This window comes from Carassius gibelio, chromosome B7 (genome assembly GCF_023724105.1).
Source record: "Carassius gibelio isolate Cgi1373 ecotype wild population from Czech Republic chromosome B7, carGib1.2-hapl.c, whole genome shotgun sequence".
Classification (NCBI taxonomy): domain Eukaryota; kingdom Metazoa; phylum Chordata; class Actinopteri; order Cypriniformes; family Cyprinidae; genus Carassius; species Carassius gibelio.
Genome location: NC_068402.1, coordinates 30,751,836 through 30,774,380, shown reverse-complemented (window position 1 = coordinate 30,774,380; position 22,545 = coordinate 30,751,836). Strand labels below are relative to the sequence as shown.

General features: G+C 37.3%; 2 protein-coding genes across 2 annotated transcripts in view; one reads left to right on the top strand and one right to left on the bottom strand.

Annotated features, from left to right (window-relative positions):
- Positions 1–448: 448 nt before the first annotated feature.
- On the bottom strand, positions 449–9,754 carry spg7 (SPG7 matrix AAA peptidase subunit, paraplegin). Its single transcript, XM_052561304.1, has 17 exons — positions 9,233–9,754; positions 8,742–8,841; positions 8,493–8,576; positions 7,189–7,430; positions 6,953–7,092; positions 6,737–6,839; positions 6,523–6,648; positions 5,147–5,309; positions 4,883–5,056; positions 4,354–4,478; positions 3,751–3,853; positions 3,554–3,664; positions 3,341–3,456; positions 2,750–2,906; positions 2,238–2,401; positions 2,035–2,112; positions 449–1,216 (listed from the first exon to the last, which is right to left on the bottom strand). The coding sequence occupies exons 1-17, from the start codon at positions 9,404–9,406 to the stop codon at positions 1,001–1,003; spliced, it is 2,376 nt and encodes a 791-aa protein (XP_052417264.1). The 5' UTR covers positions 9,407–9,754; the 3' UTR covers positions 449–1,000.
- A 981-nt stretch (positions 9,755–10,735) lies between these two features.
- ankrd11 (ankyrin repeat domain 11) overlaps positions 10,736–22,545 on the top strand; it is a 134,772-nt gene continuing 122,962 nt past the window's right edge. Inside the window, exon 1 of the mRNA XM_052561301.1 lies at positions 10,736–11,163. The gene's annotated coding sequence lies outside the window, so the exon portion shown is untranslated. The remainder of the gene's footprint in view (positions 11,164–22,545) is intronic.

Genomic DNA, 22,545 nt, shown 5'->3' with positions numbered 1-22,545 from the left:
TCTATTTTATACATCATTAGTATCTTGTGTTAGAATTGTGCTCGTAATACTAATTTTAACTTTAGCAAGTAAAACAGACATTTAAAGATTATTTTCATGTGCAGCATATTAACAGTTTGCCAAATGAATGATGCCTTAAATGTATACATTTTTTGTTCCCCTCAAGAGCAAGTTTTTCCTTTTTACATAATTCCTATTGTAATAATTTTGGTAGTTTCTGTGTTTCCCAATTTTGAACTACATAGTTTTGTTTTTAATATTTCATAATAAAACATGAAATGTTGTTATCTTTTCTTTTAGTTATGAATATGTCTGTATTTTCTGTAAAGAGTATTTTTCATAAAAACAAAAAACACATCTGCCCAAAACATTTATGATCAATGGTAAAATAAAACCAATAATATTAACTAAAATGTAATTGGTACAACAAAAACTCTCTGAAATTAAACATTTTTTCACAATTTATTGCATATGGTGCAGAATATCCACTGACATCACAAGATGACTTCAGACATAGCACTGGCAATGCTTATCTGGTCTAATGAACCGGTTTCTTAGGCAATTAAGAGCTGATCTGTAAGGTTCGGAAAGAAGCTCAAAAAGCATTCATGAACTTCTCAAAGGAGGCATCTACTACTCTTTAAGAGAGAGCTACCTTATTTAAAAAAAATAATAATAAGAAACACTTTAAATTTTACCCTTGAATGCTTGATTGATGCTTGCAAGTTGTTGTTGTTTGTCGTAAAGACATTTCAAATATAGTTACTGGTCAATGATCAGCCTAAACCAAGCACATATGTTGCCATTATTTTTCAGTCAATCAGAGCAGAGCAGAGCTGCAACATCAAGGGCAAGAACAGCATTTTTTCCCCTTAAAAGCACAATTTTGAAAATCAGACTGATCCTCAAAGGCAGTCGATTCGCTCTTGAACTTCCATGCGTGCCCGTTAAAGGCTGTTCAGACATTTGAATATGACTGCGCTGTTGTGTGTTGTGGAGCTCACGCTGGACTCAGGTTGATGTCATCATCTTTATCTTTATCTTTTGGTCTCTGGGGTCTCCGTGGCTCATCTTCACCGGTGTCCTGCTTGTCTCTTTCAGCCTCCACCCAGCTTTGAGGGGCAATCATCTTTTTGGGTCCAAACGGAGGAGGTCCCAGCAAAGCCTCAATGTCATCGTAGTTGACCACTTCCCTCTCCAGAAGGGTATTAGCCAGCTGAGGACACAGCAAACAAAAACAAATGCAAGTCGAAAAAAGTAATAAAAAAGGCATGGTCTGAGGATTTTCTGCCTAGCTTGCCGAAAGCCTACTGAAATAAAAACAACAACAGAAAATATTTAATTTGACCATTTTAAGCCTATCTAAATTATTTATGTTAAATTCTACTTTGGCTCCCAATTCCACAAAAAGGAAATGCTCATTTTGGCTTTTTTTCATCAATGTAACTTTACATGCGAGAACAGAAACTTCTAAATTCAAATCAAACTGAATATGATCTTATATTCTGTAATACATATTTACTGAGAGGTCCAAAATAGCTTTGTATGCTTAAGATCTTATATGTACATGTGTATGTAACAAAAAAAGTGAGTGTATTAGGAGTATAAAATAAGAGAAAATGAGAAATTACTGAATCTGCCAAATTTTGAAATCTTTCTTAAGAAAAAAAATTTAATTTTCTGATTTTTGTTAAACATTTCCATTTAAAAATAGAGCGGAAAAAAGAAAAAAAAAACTAAAATTCTGAACTCTCTTCATGCATGCTTATGATTATCTGTGTGACAAAAAGATGGGCTTTAAAGTGTTTTTCATCAGCTGATCAGCGAGTCTTCAGCAAAATCCACCATACAAGTGGGTAACCCAAAGTCTGCCATTTTATTCTTAAGAAAATATTTGAGAACTTCCTGAGTCTGAGACTCTCTTCAAGAACTACAATTAGGAACATTTTTATGAATGTCTTCGAACTGACCTTTAGAAATTTCTTAACTTTTTTCTTTTCATGATTTCCTTTCATGATTCGTTTTAGATCTTACCAAAATAAGTTTGTCTCTGTTGTCCAAAAGCAATTTCTCTGTGTGCCTGTAGGCCTTTGCTATTAGCAACTTAGCTTCCTGAACATGAGAGAAAAGATCACAAATAAATAACCACAAACATATTCAACACACAATTGATAACATCACACCACTCACACCACACCAGAAGAACAATAAAAAGGTGAGGATGTTCTTTCACCCACATGATCCATCTGCTGTTGGAGACCTTGGCTGAATGGTCTGCGTCCAATACCTCCCTGATCGTTGGAGTCAGGGAAGGACACCTGGCCCACACTGGCAACCATGCCATACTGCTTCACCATGGAGTAAGCCACGCGGGTCACCTTCCTCAGGTCATCCTGAGCCCCTACAACAAGTTTCGAAGTTATCTGGTGTCTAATACTACCTATAAGTATTTCTGAGGTCAGGTCTGCAGCGGTACACAATTGCTCCATGCAGATAACCATTTCCTACTAGTCAATGTGCACTGGTCCTCCAGGGGGCGCCTGAAAGCTACATTTAAATATTTCTCTCTCACTCATATGCCTCCTCCGTACAGAACATAATATAACAATCTTTAAATAAACACTCTATTCTGTTATCACACTGTTTCATGCCATTACTATTCTTTCTGCTAGTTTTGTTTCTCTAATATGTATTCATAAAGGGGTGTGTGTTATCATATTAGATGTGTATCAGTGTGTACATGTCATACCTGTGGTGACCTTATTGAAAGTGATGGCTTCAGAGGCTCGTCCACCCAAAGCCATACACATCCTCTCAAACAGCTGCTCTTTAGTAAATAAATACTGATCCTTCGGCAGGATCTGAGCAAAGCCCAAAGCAGCATTTGTTCTGGGAGCAATTGAAACCTGGAGAACAAGTCCACCGTTAAAAAACAAACACAACATCTCAGTGGATTCAGCTATATTAATACATTGTTAATATTAATCACAAAGTGATGGGGCTTACTTTGAAACATGTTTCACTCAGAAATTGCTAGTAAACAGCAAGCACCACACTGAATTACATTTTGACAGTCTGAAATAGTATTTTCTTGTAAAACCTATTCCAGTAATCTTAACTCCAGTCAAATCTGTGATCTGGCATTATAACAGGTTCACAGTTTTCGCTGGATTCCTTTATCACTCTACATGAACAGGCCTACAGCTAGTTCACATAAAAATGTAAATGCCAATATTTTTAACAACCAAAAGCTTGATTTGACCCTAACATGTTTTTTTAAGACTTAAGGATATAGCACGAAATTCACATAGCTCAAGACCTATAAAAGAGGTCTGTTTACCTTCATGACCGCTTCGGTGTGTTCTAGCAGCCATCCCACTAAAGCATGACCAGACTCATGAAAAGCCACCACCCTCTGCTCTTCTTTAGATAAGATTTTACTCTTCTTCACACTCCCTACAAATCACACACAAAAGAGCCGATTGTGTAGAAATCTGTAATGCAATATCAGAGTACTCTATTTTTAGCTCAACTGAATCTAGGAGCTGAATACCAGCGATGACTCTCTCCACAGCGTATTCAAAGTTAAAGGTGTCAATAGACTTGTAGCCCTCTCTGGCAGCATGAAGGGCGGCTTCATTGCAGATGTTGGCGATGTCAGCCCCTGGAAATATGAACAATGCACAAAGGGCAATTGTGGCAGGACATGGTGTTAGGAGATAACAGAGTCACAGTCAAAACAACCCTCACCACTGAAGCCTGGTGTCAGCTCTGCCAGACGCAGAGAGTAGAAGTCTGCCGGCTGAGTGAGCTTCAGGATCTTCAGGTGCTGCTCATAGATTTCCTTTCTCTCCTAGAACACAATCACACCATCCTTCAGGAATCCTTCTAGTATGCTGGTTTTATTACTAATGTTGAAAACAAGATTTTTTTTCAAGATTCTTTGATGATTAGAAAGTTAAGGGAACAATATTTATTAGACATTTTTGTAACATAATACATGTCTTCTTGTTTTATTTTTAATCATTTAACTGTTGTTTAAACTGTGAGAACATTAAACTGTGAGAACATTTAACATGCAAATAAATTAAGCCTTGCTGGGTAACATGACAAATTTTCAAAAATGTAGTGTGTGTCTGTGTTTATCTCAGGATAATTATTAGAATTTGCTTCGAAAAACTGCCCAATTCACCATTACTAGACTGAAAGTCTCCAGAAGGAATGCAGAGAAGTGATTATGTAAATGTTATTTACACTGGAAGATCTGAAATCAAAATCAAGAACTTAACAACAGAATAAGGCGGCATATAACTGCTATATGTCCCTAAAAAAAGCATTTTGAACAGTCATTACCTGAAGAGTTGGCAGGTCTATAAATATGTGCCTATCAAGTCTGCCTGGTCTCATAAGTGCATTGTCCAGAATGTCTGCTCGGTTAGTGGAGGCCAGGACAATCACATGATCTGTGGTACCCATTCCTTGAAAAGAGAGAAGGAAAATCTCAGAAGGCCACATGCTGATCATGTTAGCCAATACAGACACTAACTCAAATCAACTGAATAAATATGCAGTGCAGCACCAACTCAATAGTCTATTACATAAAAAATCCAATAAAAGTTAGGGTCAGATGAATCAAGGTTTTGCTGTTACCATAGCAAACACTTATGCATCCAGGACATATAAATGAACTCAAGCAAGAATGATTTAGTTTTATTTTGAATGAATGTACGTTGTAAAATTACTAACATGACTTTAATTAAACACATTATTTGGCTTACATTTAAAGCAAAACATATGTGAATAAATAAATACTTTAATATAGCATTTCCCATGTAAAGGGCTTCAATTTAGTTGACTAGTCTCGCATGTCTCGAATTATTACCATCCATCTCCACAAGCAGCTGGTTAAGGGTCTGCTCTTCCTCTGTGTTTGAGAAACCAGACATGTTTGTGGACCGTTTCTTCCCCACAGCATCAATCTCATCGATGTAGACGATGCACGGTGCTCGAGCACGAGCCTCTTTGAAAAGACTTCGCACTCTTGCGGCACCAAGGCCTGGGTAAGGAAAGATCATTCAGATGTAAACAAGATGATGTTGCAATAGCATGATTAAATAAATACACAGAGTTTAATGCACTGAATTACCTCCGATCACCTCCACAAACTCTGAACCTGCCATAGCAAGGAAGGGCACCTGGGCTTCTGTTGCCACGGCCTTAGCCAGCAGAGTCTTCCCACAGCCAGGGGGCCCCAGGAGCAGAGAGCCCTTAGGTACCTTGGCCCCAAGCTGAAGGTATCGATCTGGATTCTTCAAAAAGAAAACGGATTATATGCAAAGAACTCTATGTAACGTGCATTCCTGGATAACTGTGGCAGTAGAAACCCAAGTACTCAAGGGGGCGCTAGAGTCATCTACAAATGTATACACAAAAACTAGATGTGTTATTACTGAGGTAGCTAGATATAAGCATATTGACAGTTCTGCCATGACGGCAGCTGACCTGAAAGGCAAAACGGACCTGAAAGAAGGTTGACACTTATTAAAGATTACTATTATTATTATACTATTATAATAATAATTAGTGCTTCCAACAAGAACTATATCATTTTTAGCAACTCATAATCTCATAGCATTATTTATGGAATTGCAGTGTAAATACAAAAATGTATAATATATATATATATATATAAAACTTAAAGATTTAGGTGCAGATTCTGTGCCACTTCTGTTGGTAGTCTATCCACTTTATTATTCAATGCGGAAGTAAGCCATTTTCTCTGAATGTGCTAGACTTCCGGTTCATTAGCTGCTGTAGGGAAATATTGAAGAAAATAAAGTGCGGTAAAGGCTACAATTGTTTGCACTAAAAACAATTAGAAAAAATGCATTCATAATTAGGATAATAAATTAATAATAAGGTAAGACACACCTGTTTGAAATGTCAGGCAGCGAAACAAGCTGTTTTGTACAGTTTAAATGAGCTGGAATCAGATGAAACTGGAAGCCAGACACATTAAATTTGCTAACGAAAAATAAAGTGGATAGTCTTGCACTATTCTATTCAAACTAACAAGTTATTGATTCAAATGGAAGAATTTGACCTGATGCATACATCTAACAAGAATAGGAAGAAAGTGCCCTTATAAAAGGTAAAAGTGCCTCTGGATATCAGTTTAAGGGGACATGAAAAGTTTCTAACTACCACACAGAATATGAAAGTTTTGAGAGATTCAGCCGTTCACAACAGGCCTAAACCAGTTAAATCACCAGCATTAAACAACAAAACAATGCCTAATTATTGTTCTTCCCAAAATCCCAAAAACTATCAAGATCGCACAACTGTAGTTTATGCTAATGCCTGTTATAGGGTCGCCTTTTGCTGAGAATGCAACCTTCTCACAGCATTATGAATTGCTCTCAGTAATGCAGCACCAAGTAAAACTGAGCATGAATAACTAGAAGAGTTCACTGCAACATAAATGGAAATAAAGTTTTGGGTCTAACTTTCAGGTGCCCTTACCTTTAGATAGTCCACGAACTCTTTGACTTCCATCTTGGCCTCGTGCATTCCCGCAACATCTTTAAAGCTCACACCTTTCCCAGATTTCCCATCAACAATAGTGAATTTAGCCATTTTTAACTGATTCTGGTGGAGCAGGCAGATTATATGACATCAGAAAATGTTTGAATTGTACAATTCTACAACGAATGTAAATTACGGAATCTTGACTTACAAAAGCGCTAAAGCCGCCATCTCTCCCACCCATTCCTGCCAGTCGGAAGATGTACCAGAGAATTGCAACCCCAATGGCGGCCATACCGAGTGCATAAAGAGCACTGTGAAGGACATGAAATTGATCTAGTGATACTTTGTTATGCCAACAGTCGATTTGAATCTTTGTTTCAGCTTGCCAGGATTGCATGCTCTGTGGAAGGTCTAAGTTACTCACTTCCCGAAGAAGCCTGTGCGCTTGTAGGTCACTGGTATCCTGTCTCTGTTATCTATATTCAGCTCTTCCTCCGCTGCTCTAAGCTTCTCCTCAAACTTGTCGATATTGGCCACCTGCATTCGGTACATCAGGGCAAGTCTCTACAACAGGAAATAAGTCAAACTGGAATTAATAGCAACATACTGATAACAATTATTTTAAAATCAAATATGGGACTTGTGCATGAAATGACGTACAGGTCTGCCGAAGATGACTGCGCCAGGGTGGAGGTAGATCTCCACAATGTCACTCTCTGGAACCACCTGTACTCGTGACACCTCCCCTTTGGCCAACATTTCATTTACGAAATCGTTCCAGGATATGTTCCCCCCACTGGTGTTGATGGAGTTGAGCAAGCTCATGATGACAGCGATAATAAAGAGTGTGCGCAGTCGTTCCCTATACATCTGGTCCTCCTGCTCTCGTCTCTTTTTCTCTTCTAGGAAGTAAACAATGAAATAAAGTAAGCGTGAATAATCTGGTATGAAAGTATATCTTTGAATTACTTCTGTCTGATGGGTCAACAAATTGCATTTATTGACTGTTGTCCCATTCAGCTTGATGTCCTACATAGATGAGTCAATTCCATGTCTATCATTTAACTTCATGGTCTCTAAAATGTTTTTTTTTTTTAAACTCAAATCACATGTAGTCATGTAATAAGCAGGACAGTGTAGGAACGTGATATTCATTGTCTACAATAAAACTGTAATCGTCAATGACATTAACAAACATCTAGCTCAATTTGTAATTTAATTGCACTGTTATCCATTCATAATAACCAACTGAAGAATTTGTAACAATTAAAAACAAATAGCCACACACTGGTTAAATTTTGTTGATTGAATTGACAGAGAAGGATTCAATGATGCATTCATAAAGATGGTCACTTCTGAATTAATCAGCTGTTTGAAACAAATCTTTTAAATAATAAATGATTCAATAACTCTCATTAAGAAAGGGACTTACTGACAGTTGTAGTTTTATATTTAAAAAAAAAAAAAAAACATTATTATTTAAACAAATTAGACCATGTTCCGATATTTTAAACATTATCTCAAAACACTTCAGTCCCATATTATTCTAGTTTTATTTATTAATTAAATGCAAGAATTCAAAAACAACTTTTTTTTTTTTTTTTTTTTACATTTTTAAAGAAAATGCCCATATAAAGACAAAAAATCATGAGAAAGCTGAAGTAGCTACAGATGTTTTGCTCTGTATTGTGAGGCACATTCCAGTGTAACAAATAATTGAAAAGACAAAAAACTTGTTTACAACTTGGTTCTACCAGTTGTTGAGTGGATTTAGAGATTTGGACGCCGCACTCAAATACAGAGGCAGATGGAAACAAGCTTTTTAGAGTGGGTTTCAGCAGGCTAAATGATCGGAGAAGTCCTGCATATGATATTTTAAAATAAAAAAATATACAAATAAACTATTAATAAGATGCATTTAGAAAGTAGATTGTAAACTACGGTTTCAAAAATTCTGAAAATACCTTCATCCTCTTCTGGGGTCTTCCCTTTTCCACCTTCTTTCTTTTCATGTCTTCTGTTGGATGTGCTGAAATAGTGAGTAGTGCCTGATAGAGTGAAAACATATTTACATTACGTCTTGCAACATAATTCAGAAAAAGCATTAGGATTAAAAAATCAGAAGTTCTGCATTGAAGCTCTGTCCAACCATCCAAAAATAAATAAATTAATTAATTAATTAACCTTCATTACTTAATAAATGCAATACTTACCTAATAGTTTCCAAAGTTTCACAGGATTTGTGACCAATTTGTGGCGACAATGGAATTCAAGCCCAATAAGCCTCGGGATTAAAGGCTTTGTCAAAATGTTCTGTGAAACAATGGCAACTTGGTTAATCACCCAAGTAACATCATGGTCATGGATCATGCATAACCATAGAGATTACATGTCATTATTATGATCCATCTGTTTGGTTTTCACAAGAAAAAAATAAATATAAATAAATAAATATACCAACATACTTGACCATTCAAAGGTAATGCACTAATTTGATTACATATAAAAAATAAAAAAAATCTGTTCTACATTAAATTAAAACTGTATGTTCTATATGAACCGTATAACTTATATCAGCACTGGACATATTGTGCAAGCTGTCTCACATATACTTAACGTCACTGTCCATAGGATCGCATAAATTCGTAGCACATTAGCATTGTTAGCATTTACAGAACACTTGGTCGACGTTTAAATAACCCACCTGAATGTGTCCTGGTTTTAGGCCTCGTTTGTTTGGAATCACTAAAGGCAAGTAGGAAGACGCATTGCTCTGCGGGAGTTTTATGCAGGTTTGAAAACAGCTGAAACGAGACGATAGCGACCAAAGCCGTTTGTCGTAACATTTGCCTCCGCGTTGTAAAAGAAACGCTGCCATGGTAAATGATGGTTTATCGCGTCGTTTGAATAAAAAACATACTAAACCAACACATATGGCAGTCTTTAATGTGACCTCCCTGAGAGGTGCTTTCGCGCATCTGTCATTGTGATTCTGCAGGTCTTATCCAACACAGCCAAATATAGCTGCTGTAAAACGACTGGTCGAATGTATCACAAATATACAGAACAAATAAAATGCTTAATACACAACGGTCTTACATTATACAACTACAAGGCCATTATAAATCTGTGCTGACTACTAAAGCCGTGAACTTTAATGACTTTAATGAACTTTAATTACCGTGCGGGCTTGAAAAACATGTCTGTTCAACTTTCACCTTCGGAATCAACCAATCAGAACGGAAACAGGCCGAGTAGGGGCTGATGGTAAATGTAGTTCTACTTTCACATTTATGAAACCAAAAAACTACAAACAGTTCTAGTTGGGGATGCCCAAAGACAACGACTGTAATCTGATATTTAAAATGAAGTTATAGTGGAAAAATAAATACAATCTAGTTATGGTGCAGAAATATAGGCAAAATAAACCAGTAATCATAAAGATAAATAATTGATAGTCATGTCGCACTAGTAAGCTTTTTGTCAAATTAAGATTTTACACGTCTGGCTTTCTTATTTGCACTTGCAGGTATAGGCTTGTGTGATATTTTATGTTTGGATCTGTTTTTATACAGTGTATGGTTCAGATACGAAGTAAGGGCAGAACTCTTGAGTATAATAATAACAAGACGGTCGAGAATAAAAGAGGATATATCCCAGACAGCTAGTTTAGGCTATTTTCAATAGAGGGGGCCATTGCGTTATTCTGATCGCAAGACATCGGCGTCACAGTCCTGAGGCTTGTGACGTCAAATCGAAATTAAAACAAAACCAACACGTCTAATATACATTTACCAGACAACAGTCAAAGAAACCAAATCGTGCTGTGGCTGATGATCTCGCAATCCGTCACCGACAAACCGTTTATAATACTTATAAAGTACGTTGTAGATAGCAATAAACGGCTGGTTCAGATCAGTCTCAATCAAAACGGAATAAGGACAAATAATTCAGACAGCACTGTTCACTCATTACCTAAAAAAAAGCAAACAACTTTACTACATGCATATACCCAAGCAAGCTCTCCATTTTCCTCTGACCCAAATGGAGTTCGCAAAAACACACCACTGTGTCCGCCATTACGGCTCGAGTACGTCAAAGAAAACAACGTGGACGCGTCTCATACAAGAGCCACAATGGTGCCAGTTTCACCGTTGCAACTGGGAACAAACAGTGACCGCCCATACGCGTCAGCCTATCACAGTGCGCGTATCAACGCCTCGCGTCCGCTCTTCGTCAGCGCGAGTCAAAGGCCGATCGAGACTGTTCGGAAGGAGTCGGACGCAGAGGATTAACTTAAAGCGGAATTTTATTTTACACCTTAAATCAAGAAAAATCAGCGAACTTAACGTTACTGAGACCCGTGGACTTTTAAAGGGGCGGATGGAGAGTTTATAACCCCTTCTCTTACCAGTTTATCGGAGCCCTGAGAGATTTTAATCATCGCATTTTTGGAGGAGGTAATCAGTGATTAGCTTAGCACGCTGGCGCGAGCGCGGACTGAAATGAGCGTCGCGCGCCTCGGATGTTCCCGCATAGGAGCTCGCTGAAGCAGAAGGCCTCAAATGGGAAAAACAAGCATCGGGAGGGAATACCAAGTATAATTTTGTAGATGTAGCTTACGTTTTGAATAAGGTAAGCAATTTGGAATGTCCCTTTACTCCTTTAAAAGCTATTTTGTATCGGGAAAACGTCTGTACGTTTTCTAATGCATCGACTTTAATGGTTAGCCCACTTATGGCTTTAGCCCCGTTGCTAAGGGGGGCTTGTTTCCTTCCCCCACCCCGAAATCGAGGAAGTGTTGGCGTATTGCTCAAAATATATGCATTTTGCACCTTTATTTATTCATACGGGTTTGTATAGATCTATAATAATGAAGGTCTGCAGTAACTGAAGCTGAGCGTGTGAAGTTGGAGAAATGAAAATAATCTTCGTTATGTTGTCGTTCTCTCTCTGGGAATCGGATATGATCAGACGGGCTCAGATACCCTGCAGAAATCAGCCAAACTGGCATGCATGTTAATATATGTTTCAAGGGCACATATGGGAGGAAATATTGTTGTTTCCACGTTGGTTTTATGTGCTGAAGAAGCTGCAGAGATTACAGAAATACAGAATAAGATCTATAATAATAAATTGCTTTGGGGTAGAAGCGCCCCATTCAGACTATAAATACTAGATCACTGCAACACACTCAGTTCTCAGTGTTTTTATGAGATTGGTCATGTTATGATGACGACATGAAATCAGTTTTGGTTTTAATTTCTAATGATTAACGGGGGGTTTCTTTCTGGTGGGAAAAAAACTCTGTTTCATAGTATAATAGCTTAAAGAGTTTACTCTAGTTCAATTGAGGCTGATCCAGTGCTACAATCATTCTATTTAACCAATTACAGTGGTCCTCAATGCAAATCTGTATTCTTAATGTGGCTAACCATTCTGTGTTTATTAAATGTTTCTTGCTTTTGATTTGGAACAACAGAAAGTCCCAAACTTCACTGTTTCTCTTGTGGTGTGAGCAGCGGCTCTGAAAACACATTTTGTGAAAGGCTGCATGTGGATGTGACCTGTCTACGTGCTTGTTTAGACATGATGCAGTGTGATTGTTTGCTTCATCAAGGAGCTGCATTGAAGCAGGTCCTTGCAATACTTGTTTAAAGGGTGTTCTGAAGGATAGAGACAGGATCTATGAAAGTTTGTGATGAAGTAAAAGGAGCTGGTGTTGGTGCAGTGGAAGAACACTGCGGCGGTGTTGGGGCGTTAGCACACACTCTCTCTCTCTCCCTACATCCCTCCCTTCCTCACTTTTGTTTATTTCTTCTGAGCACAACTTTTACGCAGCAGCGTTGCAAAATACTCTTTCCTGTTTTACCCCGTAAGAAAACTCAGTTGACTTATGGCACTTGCAGACTGTTTACCAGAAGGTGGTTTAAGAGCACTAATCAGGATTTAGCTAAAGTATGATCCGTAGGTGTTAGTCTCAGGTTGTCAGGCCTGTTTGTCTACTCAATTCTTGTATTTATTTTCGAGAGTCCTGCTCATTGTTTGTCTGAGAGAGGAAATGGACTTTTGGTTGGGGCGTGGGGTCTGGAATGCTGTTACTGGGAGCTTCAGAAAGCATTTCCTTTCTTTGATAATGGCGGTCATACTCTTAATTATTTGCTTTGTCTCACTCAGTGTAGCATTTTGAGAGCTAATTCTGTCCAGCTGAACTCCTGTGTTTGGGGATTAAATGTTATTTAAGGTATGACATTGCTGTTATAAATGTCAGCATAAATGTTGTAAAAGCATTTCTGTGGGTTGTAACACAACCATGCTTTGCTTGGTCACCATGAGAATTATGACATATTTTGGTCTGCGGGGACTTTTTTTTGACCCAGCGTTCCTCGTTGCCGGGCTTTTTTTCACTCTTACTTTTTGCAAACATAATCAGTTCTTTGATTACAGTTTGTTAACAAAGATCTATTACTGAACTGATTAGAAGTCTTTTGTAAACGTATAGCACATGCTTCCAGGCCAGCTGGTTTGTGGGTGTCTAATAGTTTGGAGGCAGCTGAGACAGTGACTCCATGATGTTCTGCTAATACTTGGAGGTTTTAAGGGTTTCCACGCCAGGGACTATTGTGGAATGGCGATTCTCAGAGCCATTGCCAGGCTTGGGAAAAAAAAAAATATTATAAGCCACATTCCTGTTATTTATTTTGTAAAGTATTTTAGTTATTTGTTAGGATATTTCTCTATCTTATTTAGGCCTGGTATCAATAACCAAGTTGCAATACATTATACATTATTATAATGAGGTGGTAATACGTATTGTGGACTCCATCATTACTGACCTAATATTTTCCTTAGCAGGTTATTGTAAAGCTAACTCGCAGAGTTCAGATATGGATGTTTTCAATAACCTTACATGTAGGTGTAGGTTTCTTCTGAAGATTGGGAACATTCCCACTTGGTACAATATTCTGCTTGGTTTATTTCTTGAATCTTCTAATCCCAGAAATTGTGGTGTACTTACTGAAGTAAATTCTAAAAATGCATCTCTACAATTTTGAAAGTGAAAACCTTCTCTCAAAACCTGAAAAATAGAGAGACAACTACTATTTTCAACAATCCCAGCTTATGTTTTCCCATTAAAGCCGGAAAAAGATATACTATGTGAAGTCAAAGTATTTTTTATGCGGACCAGAGGCTGCAATGCATTTATTCAAGAGCAAAATCTTAGACAGTTGTAGATGTTTGGATTTATTTTAGTTCATCAGTGAGATGGCAGATTTAGTAGCAGCAAAAAGCACAAGAAGCCTCGCGAATGGATACAGAATTGCTGCAGTATGCTTTTCTTTGAGCAGAACGTTGCACTGGAGATTCCTAAACTTCAACATGCTTGTTGTAAACATCAGTGTTTTTCCCGCAGTGGAGAGAGCATTTGTGCATGGTTGCCACGTTGGGAAAGTACATTATAATACTGGGCAGAACTACATCTATGGCAGCTTCAGTTATATGTGCTTTTGGGTAGTGATCGACCGATGTATCGGTTTACCGATATTTTTCCCGATATTTAAGCATTTTTCCATAATCGGGTATCGGTTTTGTAATATCGGATTCGCCGATTTACGGCGCCATCTTGTGGCCGTTTTGAGATTTCCGCCATTGCAGCCCGGGTGTCTGAGGAGATCAGTCACCAACAACTCAGTGCACAGGTAAATATATGTTCTACTTGGTTTGCTTTAATTAATCAACTTTATTTAACATAACAGACATGCACAAACGAGATCTGAGACATAAATTCCTGATATAGTTAATTTATGCAGCTTGTTTCTAAACAATTGAGACGAACTCATTGAGTCACGTAGTGTAATTCATCATGCCCTGCCCCAATAAAGACGTATCTTTACATGAATTAAATAAAACAGACAAGAATGAGTGCATGTTGAAAATAAAAGCGTTGAATTTAATTCTCTATCTGTTGTATTTGCTCACCATTAGTCTAGAAGAGAAAGTTTGTTCATATTGCTTAGCAACTGACGGATGATATGGAGGCTTAAGCACGGCGACTGAATGAAACTTTTGACAAGATTATCTTGTTTAAACACCCTAGATTATATTATCATTTACTACATAACAATTATTTCGCTAATACACATATAAATATAGCCTACCGCTTTGTGGAAATTAATTATTTATTATCTCCATGCGCGATCGCGGTTGATTAAATTATAGTCAAACAGCACTTTGTCAGTTGGCATTTCATGATCTAACGTTAGATTGAATCTAGATCATAAAATGACAACTGACAAGTGCTGTTTAACTTTATATAGTCTCGGGAAAAAAAGTTCGTTCATATTGCTCAGCACCTGGGTTGATGATCAGGAAGCCTCAAGCAATGCCACTGAATGAAACTTTTGACAAGATTATCTTGTTTAAACACCCTAGATTATATTATCATTTACAACATAACAATTATTTCGCTAATACAAATATAGGCTACATATACCGCTTTGTGGAAATTAATTATTTATTATCTCCATGCGCGATCGCGGTTGATTAAATTATAGTCAAACAGCACTTGTCAGTTGGCATTTCATGATCTAACGTTAGATTGAATCTAGATCATAAAATGCCAACTGACAAGTGCTGTTTAACTTTATATAGTCTCGGGAAAAAAAGTTCGTTCATATTGCTCAGCACCTGACTGGGTTGATGATCAGGAAGCCTCAAGCACGGCCACTGCATGACATTTTTGAAGGAAGCAGGCTTACAGGGCAGAATGCTGAAAGACTCTGTTTTCTACACTAAAACCTAGTTCTGCTTAACTGGGAGTAAATAGCTATGCACTCCTAAATAGCCCTCCCGCCCCCACCAATATGTTAGAATCATTTTAGTGCTTTATTTTTTTACCTGTTTTTATTTTTTTACCTCATCAAAGCTTTTATTTTAAAACAAAGACACTTAGTAACAGTGCGCTTACATTTTTTGGACTCAGACCCCTCTAATTATTTGTGTATAAATATAATGTTTTTTTTTTTTTGTATGCAAGGGGGGAGTGATTGTTATAAATAAAATGTTTTTTTCAGCTCATTTGTGTTGTAATAATTGTCAGAAACAGAAGTATAACAGTAAATAAATATCGGTTCTGCATATCGGTTATCGGGTACATAAACATACAAATAATCGGTATCGGTATCGGTTATAAAAAACCAATATCGGTCGATCACTACTTTTGGGTCACGGTAAACCTTGTTGTAGCCTACATGTTGTGTTCTGTTCATTAATTTTGGAAACTTTGTGCTTTTCTACTTTTGTTTTTTTTTTACTTTTTTTTAATGCGGTTTTTGTATTGATACAGAAGCAATATCTATTCTCGTATGTTGTCGCATCAATTTATAGAACACAGCTCTAGTCTTATTGAAGATGTTAATACATCAAGGTGTATAATTGTTTAAAAAAGGATTGGCACCTGGCACAAATGGAAATGTGTTTGACCTAAAAGAGTTATAATATTTAATCCAGAAATAGGGCTGCATGATATAGTTTCAGCATCAGTTTTGCTATGTGCGCGGTTTAGTTTACTGATAATTATATTTATATTGATAATTGTCTTCGCTCACACACAAACATCATGTCTACACTGGACGCAAGAGCCACAACGCTCCACAACAGCTAGAAGCTGTCTATACTGGACGAAGCCATGGCAAATCATTTGTGACCCTTAAAAAATTAAGTCAAACATTTAGATTCATCTTTTTAGAATATTTATTCAGTGTCTTTTTACAAAGCCTTTCTTTTTCTATTGCAGCTGAATAACATGAGCAAAAATCAGCAGCCTACAGAACACTGCAAGAAGAATTTTTCCTATGCTTTAAAAACAATATACCACAGCGAAAACAACTAGATTCATATACATTTTAAAATATTAAAGAGTTCAAGACAAGTAAACAGTCAGTAATAAAATAGGAACAAACAAATCAATTAAAAGCATAAATACATTTGAACCAAAATTCAGGTACAGAAACTGTAATTAACATTTTAAAAAACATTGCCTTGTTTTCTTTTCATAAATAAAATTAGATTAAAGCTATTAAATATATTCAGTCTGTGAATAATTTTTTTGTTCTTTGATTAACATTAATGACAGGCAGCACATTTATAGGCTGCTGTCTCTTGCATGATAAATATCTGACGATATTCAAGGGAATTAAGGGAATGGGCACTTGAGTGAAAGTGAATTGCCGCTGCTGTCACCACAGTAGAGCTAGTTGGGCGTGGTTTCAGCAACCAGTCCCCGCCTCTTTGCCCATTTTCAATTATCCGGGAGTGATGTTGCCAAGATGGTGACTGTTGGTTCCGCCTACTTTAGGCTTCAAAAATGCTCTTTGGAAACCTACGAGTGACAACATGGAAACTGCGTCCATGTTTTTATACAGTCTATGCTTTAACCCTGTATGTGTTCAGATGATGTTGAACTCTTGCCTGAAATGTTGGTCAACCAATAGGTCAACAATAGTTGACTGATAATGCAAGTAAATTCCATTACAAATCTAATCAGGTTGTGCATGGAAAAGCTCCTACAGTCACATCATTTTACGGCTGTGAATAAAACATTTTTTATGAAAAAAGCTGAAAAAGAGTGAAGGTCACAGAGTGAGCTTTTGTGGGAAAAGTGCATAATTCAAGTGATCCAAAACATGACAATGCTGCTTAAAACTCGTGTGGCTTGCCCTGTTGCTTAATGGATTTGAGACATGCTTCCCCAGCACATAACTTAGATTGGACGGTTATTTCTTGTCTGTAATTGGAAGAATTACAAACATTTTATTCTGGAGGAAGGCTCATAAGCAAAAGTCTTTGCTAAAGGGGTCATCGAATACAATTTAACTTTTGAACATTTTGTTATTATGTAATAGGGCTGGACGATTATGGCCTAAAATCAGAACCTCGATTAATTAAACATTTTACCTCGATTATGATTAATAAATGATTATTTTGTTTCCGTTTTGTTTTTCTGCCCTCATAGTTCACTGACAAGGTTTGTGCTGTAAATATGATTGACTATTAAAGGTGAGCTATTGTTTTCCTATTGAAAAAGCGATCTGACAAAAGCTCACTATCAGCAGTTATTTTATCTATATTTGGTGATAAATCACAGGAAAGCGATGACGACTAGTTTCTGCGTTCCTCTGTGCGCGCAATCTTCACAGCTACTGTTTATGAGTGTTTGCACCACAATGCAGCTGCGCGAACATGGTAGCTCGATATAATAATACACATCCAATCATCTAATCACTTGAATGTCCAAATCATCAAACAAATACAACTGACAAAGATTAGTGAAGATGCAATGCTCATCACTAAAATTTACATAAACTTGGCCCCTGGGAACACAACAAAAGAAGAAGAGAACGAGTTGTAGTATAGAATAAAGTATGCACGCTAAATATGGTTCTGTGTTTGATTTAGCCACCGTATTAAAGCCATGGCTAATCTTCACAATGGGCTCATAGTTCTGATGACAGGTATTTGAACATGCTTGTTCTACTAAGATAAAACTAATGGGGCGTTACAGTCAGTATTAGCGGTCACTGTAAATCTGCAGTCTGTAATCAAAAAATCCCTTCAAGGACAGTAGGCAACTTTAGTACCAAAGCTTTAGTAAGGATAGAACTGAACATCAAAATATAACATAAACAGCAGTAGCATTTACAAATATCAGAATATCTATAAAAATTAAAGGAAAAAAAACCATACAATTCTAAAACTTCCTGTAAGAGTTGTGCTTGCATATGTTCTACTTGATCCTCTTCAATAATATTTTCTGACTTGTGCTCAAATTGATAAGATAACATGGACACCATTGTTTACAATACACTTTGAGCGCATGCAACTACCTGTTATGGGAAGAGGCGTGACATGTCCAGTCAACGTGCACTGGGCCAGCTCACCAATCTGAACCCATTGTAAATTATTGAGGGAGGGTCCAGGAAGTCAACATACCGTTTTACAAGAATGGAAAAGCGGTGCATTATAAAAGTAAAATATGCGGAAAATGTTTTTGTTGTTTTTTTTATAAAACAAAGCATGAAAACGTCACAGTACACCCTATTTGCATAATCAAGCCTTTGAAAAAGGTCGGTAGACCACCCCTTTAAGCTTCACATACACTGAGTGAGCACTGACACCTGCATGTGCATCAAACAGTCAGAAGTGGAAACAGAAAACATTAAGCACGATTAATGTTGAATTCAAAAATATTCATTCAAATTTTTTGTTTTTTGAGCCCTACTCTGTGAATATTGATGTAATCTTATTTTCCCAGAGTTGGAAATGCTATTGGTGTACTATAATAGTGTGAGTCAGTACTCACATGACATTATTGTGTGCTGGTTTCCTTTGGCCTTCCCCTTCCTCATTGCATAGCGCTAGTCTCTGTAAACAGGAACGCTCGCTCTCCTCTCTCATGTTTCACTTCTCTCCTGTGGTGTAAATGTTTTATAGGCCCCTCCATACTCCTAGGACATCCAGATGCCATATAAAACCCTTTGAAACACTCTTTCCCTATGGCAACACATAAATGCACAAACGCAGACAATGCTGAATGGCATCCACCCACTAACACCTGGGAGGGGGCACTTGATTTTAGGGTTTGAAGGTTTTCTCAGCCTGACGCTGCTTCACTTCCACTGCAGTGCGTTTGATAACATTTCTCCCCAACTCTCATACATCAAAGGAGACACTTCTTTCTCCCCTGCTCTCTTCTTTGCCGCATTTCTTCTCTCTGTATACCATCACTCAGTGGTTTTGTTTGATCTTTCAGTATCAGCTCTTACGAACTGAGGCTTATCTCTTAAACCTGGTGCATATGGTCGAAGTACGGTACTGTTATATCATATATTGGCTGCATAATACAGCAACATTTCCTTTCCTGTACATGTAATATATGGTCATATTTATTTATAGTAAATTTATGGTTGCAAATGACATCATAAGATATGTTTAGCAAAATCTACCTTTTACTCAAATGACAGTATAAAATTTTCAGCTAAAGCTTTTATCACAGTGTTTAATTTAAGGTTAGGTTCATTGATTTTCAGTTGGATTTGTATTGTATTGTTTTTCTGTTTTACCTGCACCAAGATATCCCCAAAATTTTGTGAAAACTTCATATCAAACAGAGTATGTGAGCGGAACGGAGTGGGAGCAGAGCGAGGAGTGGAGAGGCGTGACTTTGCCTTGAGCTAGGAGTAGATTTTTTGAAAATTGGAGAGTTGAGGTTTTCACTCATTTCGAGAACGCTCCGCTTCCGCTCCATCAAGAGCACAATTATGCCAACTCGCGCATTAAACATAATTAGTTAGCTTGACAGATATGGGAATTCCATACGAAGGTTAAAATGGCAATGGACTGGTGCGGGAGCTTAAAGAATGTTGTAAATTGTTCAGTTTGTAAATCTCTGCTTTAAATTTATGTGCTGCTGCATGCGGACAGAGCGCAAAAGCTCTCACAGAGGGAGACGTTGCACAGATAAGTAAGCTAAGTGATTTAAGCAGTCATTTAATATGGACTTGGGCTAATTGTAGTGTTCCAATAAACAATGTTAAAACTGGTCTTCTAGTATTATGCATTTATTTATTTTCAACCATAGTGAAACAATTTATCCGTGGAGCTGTGTTTCTGATCAGTGGAGCAAGGAGCAGGAAATGGTGAACCCGGATCATAGCTGGAGCGGAGTGATTATTAAATGCTTAAAGCGTGGAGGGGAAATTGTTGCCGCTCCACTCACATACTCTGATATCAAAGTTCCACCTCATTCATGGGATGCTTGGGCTGGAAAGAAATAAAGCCCTCCTGTAGCGAATCGATGTGTTTTTGTAAGAAAAAAAAAACATTTGTAAACTGATATAAACACTTTTTTTTCTCACATCCCCTAACTGTCATAGGTGATGGAGGGTGAAAACACTTTCTATTAGGGATGCACGATATTGGATTTTGGCCGATATTCGATATGCCGATATTTTCAAAATAATTTTGGCCGATACCGATATCGATATATATACAAATATATACTGATATATTTAAACTTTAATTTTACTGAAGAGAAATCCATGTATCTCTTCTGTACTGATTCTACCATAAATTTATTATTTTACAAATGTAGACAGACATTCACATCTGAAAAACAGGTCAATTATTTCACTTGGAGAATATCGGTTTGGCTCATCGGCAGAAATATTCATATCGGCCGATACCGATAATGGTCATTTTAAGCTTTTATCGGCCGATACCGATATTGTGCCGATATTATCGTGCATCCCTACTTTCTATAAATCTAGATATCTAGAATTATTAACATTATTTAAAAATGCCTACATTAACAATACAGTGCATGTTCAATGTGATCTTATATCATGTTACAGAATAGTGGTACTTCAATCCACCTTCAAAATCATAAGATTATGGTGTTACAATTTGTTTTTTACACTTAAAGGATTAGTTCACTTCCTCATTACTCACCCCCAGGTCATCCAGGATATTCATGCCTTTCTTCAGTCGAAAAGATATTAGTTTTTTTTTTTAGGAAAACAGCCCAGGGTTTTTCTCTATTTAGTGGACTTCAGTGGGGTTCAGTGGGTGGAAGGTCCCAATTGCAGCTTCAAAGTGTTCTACAGGATCCCAGACGAGGAATAAGGGTCTTATGTAGCGAAACGATCAGTCATTTTCTTAAAAAAATGCTCATCTTGTGTAGTTCTGAGATGTAATAAATTACAGTGCTTTATCAGACATTTACCACTGTTTCATCCTTGTTTTTGATTTGTTGTGAGTTTTTCTGTTTTTTTAGAGAGTTTTCTCATGCAAATGTGTTATTTTATGTTTTTATTCATGCACGCATGACAGACTTTACTTTCACTTTGTACATTTTTAATTCCAAAGAAATATGTTAAATATTAGTTCAAAACACCAAAACCTATGTTTATTGGTTGAATATGGGGCAGTTTGAACCAATCTGGGCATGGGGGTGGGAATAATAATTTCTGTTTGTCTCAGAGGAACGAAGTGCATTGGTTTCTTCTGACGAATCAATGTTGTTAAAATGTGATTACATAATCATGTACACTTCAGAGCCTCTGAATATACAAATGAGAGGAATAGGATAACTCAGCTTTACGTCACTTTTTAAAGCATTCAGATAGAATTAGTGGTTCAAAAGTTATTAAACATTAAAGAACAAAAAAAAGGACAAAAAGTTATTAAACATTAAAGTTATTTTTTTTAGCCGCGGGCGGCTGTCTCAGTCTTTGAGGGTTAAGGTGTAAAGTACATGAAAGAGGTGGATCAAGGGCTGTGCCATTAATCGCATGTGATTCTCATGTGCGTCTCATCAGTAAAGCCGGTCCCGTGATGAGTAGTAAATCCCCATCACCTGCTTTCAGATGGAGTAGCATTCACTACACAGAGCCGTAGTTCACTGACAAACTAGGCCATATCGCGTTTGAAATCGAATGCGATCTGTCTGTGATCATGAACGTGATGTTGCCTAATTGTCACTACACAAAGCAGTTGATGATTAATAGCACAGCCCTAGGTGTGGAACTTGTTTGGTTACTGATGATTTCAGTTTTTACCTTGTTGATCAAGTGAAATTCAGCTCTAAATGAGCTGTAAATGTGTGCTGATAGCAGGGGAAGCAGTAGATTCACTTGTGTGGGCAGATGTGAGTGAGGTCGGGGAGGGTGTTGGGCAGCAGGACACAGCGGTTGTTTTGATTGGATGTACTGAGGGCTGACTAATACATTATCTGTATGAGCAGCACAGGCTTACTGTTTACCAGCAGTCTTCATTTGCAGAGATGTTGTATCAGACCTATGCTTTTTTGTTTCTGGTGTTTTTTTCATATAGAAACTGTTTTCTCAATTTCATTTTGTAGGGATGCACGAAATATTCAGCAACCAAAATTAGAATGAGCGAAACGGCAGGATAATGTGTACCGAACGATGACTAAGGTGATCAAAAAGAGGCTAATGC